At 42.2% G+C, this 13,012-nt stretch overlaps 1 protein-coding gene across 1 annotated transcript in view; it reads left to right on the top strand.

Annotated features, from left to right (window-relative positions):
- LOC147442845 (protein translocase subunit SECA2, chloroplastic-like) overlaps positions 1-4,369 on the top strand; it is a 111,553-nt gene extending 107,184 nt beyond the window's left edge. Inside the window, exon 34 of the mRNA XM_086528861.1 lies at positions 3,293-4,369. Coding sequence (XP_086384987.1) covers positions 3,293-3,457 — 165 coding nt within the window. The 3' untranslated portion in view covers positions 3,458-4,369. The remainder of the gene's footprint in view (positions 1-3,292) is intronic.
- Positions 4,370-13,012: the final 8,643 nt, after the last annotated feature.

The following is a 13,012-nucleotide window of genomic DNA, read 5'->3' as shown; positions in this document are numbered from 1 at the left end:
GGCGCTGGAAGAGTCTCTCGCGTGGGACTGTGTCAAAGGCCTTACGGAAATCCACAAAGCAGCAGTAAAGCCTCTTCTTCCGCGCCTTTGCCCCATCAATGAGGCAGCGCAGAACGAAGATGTGGTCAGTGGTGGAGAAAGCTCGTCTGAAACCTGCCTGGCCTGGAGCTCGTAGACCCTCGGTCTCTGCGTAGCAGCTAAGCTGTGCCTCAAGTACTGCTCCATATAGCTTGGCCATCGTGTGGCCAATCATGATAGTCCTGTAGTTCCCTGGGTCCAGGGTGTCGCCAGATTTGTGGATAGGCACTATGGTGTGCTGTGTCCACTCCTCTGGGAAGCCCTCCCCTATAGCCCAGTTGAAGACATGTGCAATCAACGGGGCTATAGTGGAGGCCGCATAAATGATGTGCTCACTCTGTAATCCAGTGTGGTCAGCTGATCGTCTGTGCTGCATGCGGCGTATGGCCCTCTCTACCATCTCTGCTGTAAAGAAGGAGGAGCACGTGGGGCGTGGCTCATGTGGCTGTGGGATAGGAGGCTGCCCTGGCACCTCATAGAGGCGCTCTGCATAATCATGCCATATCTGTGGATCCTCAATAGCTGTGGTCGGACGTGGCTCGCGCAGGGTGCGCCATGCCGTCGCGCTATCTATGCTCATGAATAGGCGGTATAGCTCAAGCTCCTGTGCCTCTTCGAATGCTCGCCGCTTTTGGCGTGTCAGCGTCTTCATATCTCGTCTGGCCTCTCTCTCTGTGATCTCTCCTAAGGCTCCCCGTGCACGGAGGCGTCGGTATAACTCTCTGCACTCATCATCATACCAGCGGTTCTGAGGCATAGTCCCGGGGGGGGGGGGGGTGCGTCCAGTGTGAGTGGTGTGTGGAAAAGAGCTAATAGCTGAAGTGTGGAGAACGGAAGAGATATGTGATGTGAGAACTGAGAGTGGTGTGGATGGGTGGAGGAGGCATAGGCCATGCTCGACCTCGGCTGAGTAAAGAGAGGCTAGCTCATGTGTGAAATGGATGGTGGTGTGTGGAGTGTGTGCTGTGGAGCTATGTGGGATGGTATCTCCGGTGATGGAGAAAGAGAGGTATGTGTGGTCGGCTCCGATGGGTATGGGTGGAATGGTGAAGGATGTGATAAGGTGTGTAGCCTCCCTGGGTCCCAGAATATAGTCGACTGTACTCCCCCCTCCCTCTGTAACTCCATGTGGCATACAAGTCAGGCCCCCTGAGGTGGGCCACTGGGCCATCCCGTTATAAATAACGAAACGGTGCTGGGAGCCAAGTCGAAGTAGGTGTCGTCCGTAGGCTGTGACTGGAGCTCTGTCTGCTGTGTCTCTCATAGTAGCCTCCTCATCTAGAGTGTGTAGTGCCTCTGGGTCCTCGTGGTCATATGTCTCACACTGCTCACTGCGCGTACGAGCATTGAAGTCTCCCATAAGGAAGACTTCACCCAGTGTGGAGTACTCCATAATCTCCTCCGTGAGGCATGCGTACGGTGACTCCTGCTCAATAGGGGCGAATCTGGAGCCTGTGGGAGCAAAGTAGCAAAGGGCAATGTAGACGATCCTGTCTCGTGAGAGCTCGAGGCGAATCCACATGTATCGGGCCTGTGGGTCCCGGGCAACAATCTGTAGTCTGCTGTGAAGCCCTTGTCTAAAAAGTATAGCCACTCCTCCTGAACCGCGAGTGGTGTGCTGGCGCATACATCCCCGATGTAGAGACTCCCATTGGAAACCATGTATCCGTGGTAACCCTCTCTCTGGGCTCTCGTGTGTCTCTGTAAGTAGAATGATGTCTCGACCTCTCATCACCTCCTCAAGTCTCTCTGGGTGTGTCCATAGGTCTCCATTGCAATTCCAAACCGTGACATGAATCTCCTCGTGTGTCCCACAGGCCGCGAGTCCCTATGCGATGGTCTTGCCATCAATGATAACCCTACCATCTCGATATACTGCCTTCTTCCCTTCTTTGCGGGCCTGGTGGACTCTAGGCATGCACGTGCGGCGGTGATCTTGTTGCATCTTTGTGAGGTCATCATCAAGATAAATCGGGGGGCCTTCTAGCCCTCTCAAGATGACCCTCTTTCGGAGGAAAGAAGTTCGAGACTCCTCGGAGGCGAATTGGAGGATGAGAGCTCTCTTCTTTGGATCTTTGCCGGCTCTCCAAACTTTGGAGAAAGGGATCTCTTCTTCCTTGTATCCCACTTTCTTGCATAAGGCTTTCCCATCGCTCTCGGGTGTGGACCCTTCTTCTTCTTTGATGCCGGTCACTCGCACATTGAGACGGCGAGCTTGTCGCATTTTCTCCTCCTCGATGGTTGTGTGTACGATGAGTACCTCATCTTTTTGGGCTTCCTCTCTTGCTACCTTCTTGATATTCTTTTTGACCACTTCGACCCATCCTTCTTTGGTGGCTTCTAATTTGTCCTCAATGCTTGCGGTGAGGGCTTTGGTGATCTCCTCCTTCTCGGGGGTGAGGGATGTGATGGAAGCATGAAGGAGGTCGATTTGTGCCTTCATCTCTTCTTGCTCTTTCCTCCATCTCGCCCTCTCCTTCTCGTTCTCCCGTGCCCTTCTCTCCTTCTCCTCTTTGAGGTTTTGGATTTCCGCTCTCATGTCCTCTTTTTCTTCGTTCCATAGCTTGATGAAGGTGGCTTTCTCCTCCCTCCATATCTCTCTCTCCATCCACCATTCTTTCATGTCCTTCTCCAATTGTGCAAGCCTCTTGTTCGTGAGCATGAAGGTTGTCTTCATTGTCGATTTCGGCGTCTTGATGATGGGGGAAGACATAGTTGTATTCGGAGCTACCCTCTCTTCATATTGTGAAGAAGAGGGGAGAAGGGGAGTACGTGTATGTATGCGTGTATGTGTGTAGGGTGTGTGTGGGTATGTATCCGTGTGTGTGTGTGTGTGTGTGTGTGAGAGAGAGAGAGAGAGAGAGAGAGAGAGAGAGAGAGAGAGATGGCTGTGTGATCGGGAGAGAGGAGGGGCTGCGTGAAGGGGGAGGCTGGGGGGGGCAGTTCAGCAGCAGGCGGCAACAGCAGGCGGGGGCAATGGCGGGAGCGACGCAACAGGGGGAGTCGGCAGCGAATGGCAGCGGCGGCAGGGGCGGCAGTGGCAGGTGGGGCTGCAGCAGCGGCTGTGCCGCGAACTGCTACAGCTGGGGGTGGGCAGCGTGCGGACACGCAGGGCAGCAAGGGGCGGCAGTGGCAGAGAGAGAGAGAGAGAGAGAGAGAGAGAGAGAGAGAGAGAGAGAGAGATCACAAATTGTGCTTCTATTGGGTTGTCCAGGTTAATGTTCGAAGCTTTGGGAATCTGAATCCCTTGGAAGAATATAAAATAGAGAGCCTTCGGTTCTTTATATCCATGCTCAGTTCTTTCCGTCGCCTCACTGTGGAGTCCTTGCTGCGGCCATGGCAAGTTGAGATGCTGGATGCTCTAAAAGAACGTGCGTGATTGTATATGCTGGCAAGGATACCTTCTTGGTAGGATGAAGCAGAACTGTAAAGAGGAAATCAATGGACATAGACGGATGCAGGTTTCGATGTGTTACGGGAGGGATTCAGGCTTTGTATGAACCACATAGTGTATCCTTCTTTGGAGTCCTACTCATAGAAATAGCTGACGTGCCTAACTGTACACTAGGCAGGTGCATACCATAGATGTGTAACTAGGTTATCTAAATGAAAGACTTTTAGCCTCACCATATCCTTGTGTGTCCTAGCCTTGTACATAGTAGGGAAGGGCCTTCTTTTACCCTTTGTGCCACAAAGGGGAAAGGGTCCCCTAGATAATGAAGAGAGTTTAAGAGCGCCATTTTCAGATTCAGGAGGAATATGTGAATTATAGGTGTACAGGATCAATGAGCAGCAGTCCATTTTAACACAAGGGATTTTCGATGCAAGTGTACCCAGTTACATACCCGGCAATCCTATTGAGATGTTTTGCGAGATCGAATTTGATCTGCACCGTACAATAAAAGCATGTCAATGGAGCTTTAGTTGCCATCATCTTTGATAACGACATATGGTCACAGTTGAGGGTTTGCACTTAGCTACCCTTAAAAGGGATTGGGACAGCAGAGTGTCCTTGATGTAAGAGGATAGTTTTGGTTGTACCTGTTTTGTTAATGAAGAGAATTGCCAAGCTGGACCATCTCTATCATAAGCTTATGTATCTGTTATTTCTTAGCAGAAGAACAATCTTATGCAGAGAATAGAATTTCGTGGTAAAATCTATCAAACCTGGACTACAGGCTTTGATTATGTTGCTTTTTGGAGATTTTACATGCTTAGTAAAGGATGTAGATTTTATCAACACAATTCTGCAAGTTCTCTTTATTTTCATTTTATTATTTTGAAAAGGAAACGTGTGGAATGGTACAGAAGAAAAAAGTTTTAATAATAAAGAGGAAAGTTTGTTCTTACCCAAGAATTATGTCGCGACAAAGAGATTAGGTAGTTTTCCCAGTTCACAGGGCATCCCTAGTTTGAAGTTCTCCCTTCCTAATTTTTGGGAGAGACACTAGTCCTCTTCATTGTCTCTTCAATGCATGTAAAAAGGGCATATTCTACACATGCATTATGAGAGTATATATGCAGTAATTTCATTATCACTGTCATCATGAATGCAACAATCCATTCTCATTACTATGAGTCTTGATTGTCCATTGATCTAGTGCTAATTTCAATATCTATATGTTATGATCTATACTCCTCGATGTAATCAAAAGATCTTTTTTGTTACAAATGCGCATTCATAGCAATTGGACATGACTAATCTAGCCCATTATTGAATATTTAATGCAAGCAGTTAATAGCTCCTATACATCTTTAAGGTCTCTTCAGATAGTTTCCTACGACGTTAAAATACTTTTCATCTTCTTCTTCTTCTCTCTCTCTCTCTCTCTCTCTCTCTCTCTCTCTCTCTCTCTCTCTCTCTCTCTCTCTTCGATAATAGTTTTGGTCTTGGTACTCAATGGCCATGAAACTCGCCTCCTCTCTATTTGACATGAGCGAGGCGGGAGGGGATCAAGGGATTTGGTGGCAATGGGTGAAATTGGGGTGCATTTGGAGATCCAAATTTACAAATGCCGCCTAAGCACCTAGGTTTACAGCGGTTTGCATTTACAGAATCATGTGGAGTAACATTATTTTCAAGAAGTACACATGGGTGAAGCGGTTAGAGCGTGTATTGTAAGAGAGCATTCCGAGCCTACGAGCCTGTAACTTGCTTAGAGAGAGAGAGAGAGAGAGAGAGAGAGAGAGAGAGAGAGAGAGAGAGAGAGAGAGAGAGAGAGAGAGATGGTAATAAAAGATTGTCCATGATTGTATATTTTGGCAAGAATACCTTTTTGGTAGGATGAAGTAGAATTGTAAAGAGGAAATCAATGGACATGGATGGGTGCAGTTTTCAATGTGTCATGGGAGGGATTCAGGCTTTCTATGAACCATATAATCCATCATTGTTTGGATTCCTACCCTAAATGAAAACTCTCAGCTTCACCATTTCCTTGTGTGTCCCAGCCTTGCACATAGCAAGTGAAGTGTATAGCAACTTACTTCCTTTACCCTTTGTGCCGTGAAGGGGCAAAGATTAACCAGATAATGAAGAGAGTTTAAGAGTAGCATTCAAATTCGGGTGGAGTATGCGAAGTATAGGTGTACAAGATGGATCAATGAGCAGCATAATCATGGCAAGTTAAGAGGCCCTCCTAGACCCCATCCTCTTCCTAATGAAGCAACATTTTCTCTCTCTTCACTCACTTCCATCCATAATTTGCGTTCTTCATTTTCGGAGTTTTTCTTAAAGACTTCAATAACATGACACTTTCTCAACCATTCATAAATATCATAAATAACATAATCTAATGAAATTTACTTATAATTTTGTAGATTTCTTTTTTTTTTTCATGAAAACGTGCGGAACTTTACAAAGAAGGAATCTTAACAACTAATAGTGGAGAATTTGTTCTAACCCAAGAATATGTCGTGACCAATAGATTAGGTGGTTTTCCTTTTTAGCAAAGTATTCCTAGTTTTAAGTTACCCCTTCCTAAGATTTGGGAGAGATGCTAGTCTTATTTATTCTCTCTACAATGCATACAAAAAGGGCATATTCTATGCATGCAGTATGAGAGCATATATACAAAAATTTCATTCCTCATTACAATCATGAATGCAACAATCCATTTTCATTATTACGATTCTTGATACTTCATTAGTCTAGTATTAATATTAGAATCTAAATGTAATGATTTATTCATTTATACTCCACTTTAATCAAAAGATCTTTTTTTTTTTACAAATCTTAATTCATAAGAGTTGGTCATGGCTATTCTAGCACATTGATTGTTTGTCTTTTCTCGCTTTATTTGTCAAACTTTCCTATCCGCTTCTTTTTTTAGATGCTATTTGTATCGTAAAGCATTTGAAAACATAAGTGAAAGATGATTTCTCTAGTATCCCCTAAGGTCGTGGAAACATAAGAAAGAATATTTATTGAACACGTGGTTAAATACAATACTAAATAGAATGGTGTAATGTTGGATTGTGAGTGCACCTTATGCTTGGCTAAGTGTGTTCAAGGTCAATTCAACCTTCACTCATGCAGGTTGAATTTAGTAAAGTTAGTGTAGGGGTAAGTGTGTTTGAAAAAGGCATCTAGTTAGAGGCCAACGAATCCGAGAGTGGAATTGTGCACTTTGCCTTGTGTGAAGCAACACAATAGTTTTGGACATACATGTGCCTAATTCAACTCTATAATAAAAAATTCATGTATAAAGATGAATTAATTATGACATTAAGTTGTTGCACACTACAGTGATTGACAAATGGGGGTTCAATAATGTAAATGGATTATTGCACTCATGATGGCAAAGGTGCTGAGGTTATTGTCTATATGCACTTATAATGCTACGTAGAAATGCCCCTTTTCAAGAGAAAATGAAACAGACTAGCATCCCTTCCAACAATGAGAATGGCAAAGGTAGTGAGATTATTGTCGGTATGCACTTATAATTCTACCTAGAAATGCCCTTTTTCAATAGAGAATGAAGCGGACTAGCATCCCTTCCAACAATGAGAAAATTTCAAAAGTTTGCCTACTATACTAGGGAAACACCCCTGTGATATCTCTAATGGCTTTTAACCTAATTGTTGTAGAGATAACCAAGTAGGAAAGTAAATAACAAGAGGTGAAGGCTCAAGTGCACATCCATCTCTCTCTCTCTCTCTCTCTCTCTCTCTCTCTCTCTCTCTCTCTCTCATCCATAACGATTTCGCTCCAATACTCAATGGCTAGGAAACCATGCATTTTTTTCTATAAGAGGTGCATGTTGAAGAGTCAGAAAGATGAGATATCATGTAGACGGACCTAAGAGATAAGGGCTTGGTTATTACATGTCATTCTTTCATTTTTTGTTTAATTTTTTATTAGCATATACTTTGGCTTTTTACTTAAACTACTCAATAATCCACATTTTTTTATACACTTCCAATTATCAATGAAATAGCAATTAGCATAATTTTGAAGAAGGCGTTCTTGTTGTCGGGCTATCTTTCAAAAAATTTAAGTATTAGGATTCCAAACCTAGTTGGTGAGGTCTAGGTAAAGCAACCAACTAGGTAGTAATCAGTTCTCAGTCAATTGAGGTGCGTGCGTGCGCGCGCGTGCGCGTGTGTGTGTGTGTGTGTGTGTGTGTGTGTGTGTGTGTGTGTGTGTGTGTGTGTGTGTGTGTGTGTGTGTGTAATCAGTTCTCAATCAATATCAAGCAACCAAAATTCATAGCCAAGATCATTTTATGTCCAGGAGCAACAATCAAAGGCTATCTAGTGCATTTTCCAGGCATTCCCTTCACAGTAAAGCACAAGCGAAAAGGATCAGATTATCGTAACCAACAACATAGAGTGTAAGTGGAAACTAGTAAAAAGGATCAGATTAAGATTAGAGTGTGAGTATCATAACTCATGGCATAGGAAGCAATAGCCAAACCATGATCTTTACCATTATATTAGAAGTAATACCCAACAGAAGCATGCCCAATAATTGGAACCAATCCAAGAAGGGTCGACAAAGTAAAGCATGAGTGTCAACCAGATTATAACCTAATGAAGAGCTAGATTGTGAAACTAGAACACAAATCCAGAATGTAGATTGGAGAACCAGCAAGATTGTAAAACTGTAGTAACCCAATCTGAGTATTTAATTAAAAATCATGTGTTTAATCAAGACGTAGCCATCCCATCAAGGTAAATTTTAGAGAATCAAAAGATCCAAGAACCTAGGAGCATTATAAGAAGCAATTGATGTTAGTAGATATCAATAAAATGTTAATTCAAAAAAAGAGTTTATGAGCATTATGACTAGCAAGTGATGATGTCCAGTCAAAAACCAACAACCAGTCAACCAACCATTTATAATCAATAACCATAATAGAAACATTTAATCTAATTAGGCCAATCAAATCAAAGTCGAAATTGATTCTTGTCCTTTTCTAAGTAGAGAGGAAGACCTCAACAAAAAAAAATTCTATGAAGTAAAACACTATCAAAATTATGTATTGTCAAGCATCCAAGATATCAATTGCAAACCATATAGTAAATCCAAAGTGCTAAACATCTTGAACCAAATATCAAAGCCAAAAGAAATCCTCAAGCCCAAGTCAATAAGCTGGTCAAGTGCAAGTTTTGGAGGAAAGTTTGAGCTAGGCAGTCCACCTCCAGTTTTATAGCTAGTATGGCATAAAGGCAGTCCACCTCCAATTTTACAACTAATATGGCATAAAGGCGACTTAGTATAGCATCAAATTGTAGTAAAAAGCTTCCCAAACTATACAAAAGTTCTTGGTAGTAGAACAAATCAACAGAGTGGAGAAATTCATGAGCAATAAGTATCCATGATCTAACGTAGACCAGAATTAAGAGATTAAACAAAAACCTGCAAGGAAGACCCTTCCCCAAATTCCATGATAGTATCATTGAGTGAATCCATTCATTATCGTCATACAGCAGAACTTCAAGCATTCAACACCTCTTCCCTTCTTATAGTAAAAAAAAAACTCAAATTTTCTCATTTTAACAAAATTGAAATTACATGTCCAAGCATTTCCTCAACCTTTTTCATCATCAAACATGTTATTGTCCCTCTTATCTTTTCTTTACTGGCAGACAAAAGGAAATAAAGACACCAAGTCTGAGGGTTACGTAACCCTCAACTAAATAGTAGCAAGAATTGATGCAAGCTGGCCTCGAGTTCCAAAGCAAAAGTTAGAGGTGATTGAGGTATCATAGCTATGGAACTGCCAATCTAAGGCCCTATAATACAAAGGTAGGTATAGTTGTGCAAAAAGTAGGCTAGAAAGCACAAGAAAATAAATGGAGACCTCCTCAGTATTAGCAAGAATGCATGGACACATTAAAGGCATCATTAAAATCCTATAGTAGCTAGTAGCACAGTAAGACAATAGGGAAAAGAAAAGTAAAGACATCCATACCTTCAAAAAGAGAGGAAAAATCTCTATAGCACCATCAATAAGCCAAGCCATAGCTAGTGGATCATAATCGTTATTGAGAGGAGGAAAGCACCTCTATGTACTAGGAGGTTGAGCCTGTCAGCTAATTAGAGGGAAAAGGAGGAAATCAAGTACATTAAGGAAGATGAAAAATCCCACTCAGAGAGGAAAAGAGGACAGAGCCCATGGTGTATCCCCAGGCAGAGAGGGGAATGCACTACAACGAGCAGTAGATTCAAAGAAACATGTCTCAAACCTGTAGGTCAAAAAGTAAAATGTTTGGGCCAAATTAAAGTGGCCACCCACCTAAGTATTAAATGTGAAAGCCCACCAAGAGAAGCAGTCAACCAAGAAATGGGCCCCCAAGGGTGAAGTTCCAGGAAAAGACTTACAGTAATCAACCACAAGACAATATCACAATCAGCTCCAATAAGTCATAGCAAGAGACATATTTTCCCATAGAGGTTAGTGCAAGGAAAAGACTGATGGTAGTTACCTACTCTTACATCCATTAATGAGATGACAAGTTAAGAATCATGGTGAACACCCAGAAGACACTATATTCATTAGCCCCATTATGCATATCATAAGCAAGAATTACCCATTTGAGGAAAGTGCAAAGTAGTGACCCAAGGTAGTCACTCACAAGACAATAGAAACATCAGCAACATTAGTAGCTTAAGTGTAAGTGTGTGTGTAGCTGGAGAAAGCAATCACGGCTAGATGAAGTGAAAGTGTGTGTGTGTGTGTGTGTGCTGATAAAAAGTGGAAAATGGTATAACCTTTCTATCACCCAAGTGTGGTAAATTGGTTATGCCATTTCCCTCTTGAATAACAGATCTTGAGTTCAACTCTCCTCATCAGATAGATCTTTACGGTCTCTTGGGATAGTTTCCTACGACGTTAAACACTCTTCTTCTTCTTCTTCTTCTCTCTCTCTCTCTCTCTCTCTCTCTCTCTCTCTCTCTCTCTCTCTCTCTCTCTCTCTCTCTCTCTCTCTCTCTCTCTCTCAAGCATATTTTATCATCATTGGCAATGTCAAGATGTATCATGCTCTTAGGTGACCCATTTCCATGTACAAGCACACCCAGACCATAGGGAGTGTGAGCATTCATTACCATCGTAGTTATTGTTTTTTTTAAAAAATTATCTTGTATATCACTTGCCACATACTAGTTTGGTTATCTAGGGGAATATTTTAACACCACATGACAAATAAATTTAGTTGTTTCATTGACAAGAATAAATCACGATAATACCATCTTTTTTCTACTTGGAGGAGCTTTAAAAGGTTGGATCAATGTTTAGAGAATGTAGGGATTAATCTCTTAATATAGTCCTTGGTGAGAGAGAGAGAGAGAGAGAGAGAGAGAGAGAGAGAGAGAGAGAGAGAGAGAGAGAGAGAGAGAGAGCGAGAGAGAGAGAAGACTAGACACAAGACAAGAGATGGAGAAAATAAAAAAATGAAAATGAACCTACGAAACCATAGAATGCACAAGAGGTGGCTTATAAAGCCACAATGAGGCGTATGTAACCTCATTGACTATGTTAGTGTACGATGACCAAAGCAAGAATGTCAGGCATAGGGAGATAGCCTAGGGTAGTGTCCCATAGAGCTAAAAAATCCCCTTTCAGCTCATTGGTGGAGATAACTGGATGAGATGACACTAATCTCAACAAAAGGTGATTGGTGCACGTAAAATGGTATGGAGCTAGCATGGACAACATATACATAGTGGCAATGAAGCTCCAATTATGATGCCTGATGAACTCACCATGCATGGCCATGGGGCTCAAAAGCATGTGTTCTAAACATTCAGGGACATACATGTTCTGCATTTATCTCAAAGGCCAAACAACCCTCTTTGAGTCCAAATTCTTTAGGGAGATGACCAATTAAAAAAGTAGTCTCAAGTGTATTTCATGCAAATGCAAGGGTGGTCTTACCACTTGGGCAATGCCTAAGCCTGACAAACAATGCGTATTTATAGGTCAAAGTAAAAACCCGTAAGGAAAAGCCTTTGAAGTCAGCGGTACAAAAAGACTTTTATGGTATTTGATTGAGCTTTCTAGAAAGCTAAAGAATTCTTAGCATCAAAGGAGTCTTCGAGCACTTGTACTTGCATTGCCTTCTCTACTTTAAGATCTTCTTCTTCTTAATTCTTTGTACAAACCAATCGTGAATGGTGTTGGCCTTGTCTTTTCTCAAGATTTTTGAAGCAGATTTCAACTATATGACCTAATCTTTTACAAAATTTACATTGCTTGACTTCAATTTTTGCAATGAAACCCTTTGTAGAAGTGTCAAAGTCATTAGTCTTTCTACGGTCTTCATCCATAAAAATGGCAAGCATTTCTTCGTTGGGAATTTCTCTGCAAAATTTAAGTTATAATATTGTCTCTTTAAAGTTGTCCTCTTTGATAAGATTGTTTAACAAAACGGCCTTTTTATCGTCTAAGTAAGAGCGCATAAGAGTGAAGGAGTACGAGCGGAAGTGCGACGCGAGAGAGAGTGCGAGAAGAAGAGCACGACGATATGGTGAACTCCCTCTACTGTAATGTGTAGAGCATAGTGAGTTCTTTTTAGGTTTTTACAAAAGAATATGTGTACATACCTGGCGGCCCACCCACTTACCTGGGCGACCACATTGGGCTTTATACCCCAAAAACCTCCAACTTAAAGTCCAATGTGGTACTTTAAGTGTGAGAGAAGCTACTATACAAGCTAATATACAAGAGATGTAGAGAAGTGATGTACTACCCTACACCTAACTGCTTGCGAAAATGCGCAAAGCTCTCTGAGGGAAGTCCTTTTGTAAGTAGATCAGCAGGATTTTCTGTGGTGTGAACTTTGACAAGCTGAAGTTGCTTATCCTCGAGCATTTCCCTGATGAAATGATACTTCACATCCACATGCTTTGTCTTTGAGTGATAAACTGGATTGCGAGCCAATTGTATAGCACTTTGACTATCACAATATAACACAGGCATCTCTTCTTTGATTCCCAAATCTGTTACTAGTCGATTAAGCCAAATTGATTCTTTGCATGCCTCTAATGCTGCAACATATTCAGCCTCTGTAGTAGACTGAGTAACACAATCTTGTAACCTAGAACACCATGATACTGCTCCACCAGCCAATGTAAAGACATACCCTGACGTAGATCTTCGGTTGTCTAAGTCACCTGCATAATCTGAGTCTGTAAAACCCTTTACACTTAGCTCCTGACTCCCATAGCATATACGCATACTCTTTGTAGCTTTCAGGTATCTCAATATTCCTTTCACTGCCTCCCAATGTTTCTTGCCTGGGTTTGACATGTATCGACTTACTACTCCCACTGTAAATGCAATGTCTGGGCGAGTAGCAATCATTGCATACATCAAACTACCCACTGCAGACGCATATGGAATCTTATCCATTTCAGCCTGTTCTTCCTCAGACACAGGACAATCTTGTTTGCTAAGTTTCACATATGGTGGCAATGGAACACTCAGTG

The sequence above is a fragment of the Adiantum capillus-veneris genome, chromosome 14 (genome assembly GCF_014529385.1).
Source record: "Adiantum capillus-veneris isolate H3 chromosome 14, ASM1452938v2, whole genome shotgun sequence".
NCBI classification, from domain to species: domain Eukaryota; kingdom Viridiplantae; phylum Streptophyta; class Polypodiopsida; order Polypodiales; family Pteridaceae; genus Adiantum; species Adiantum capillus-veneris.
This window is presented reverse-complemented; position numbering and strand designations above follow the sequence as displayed.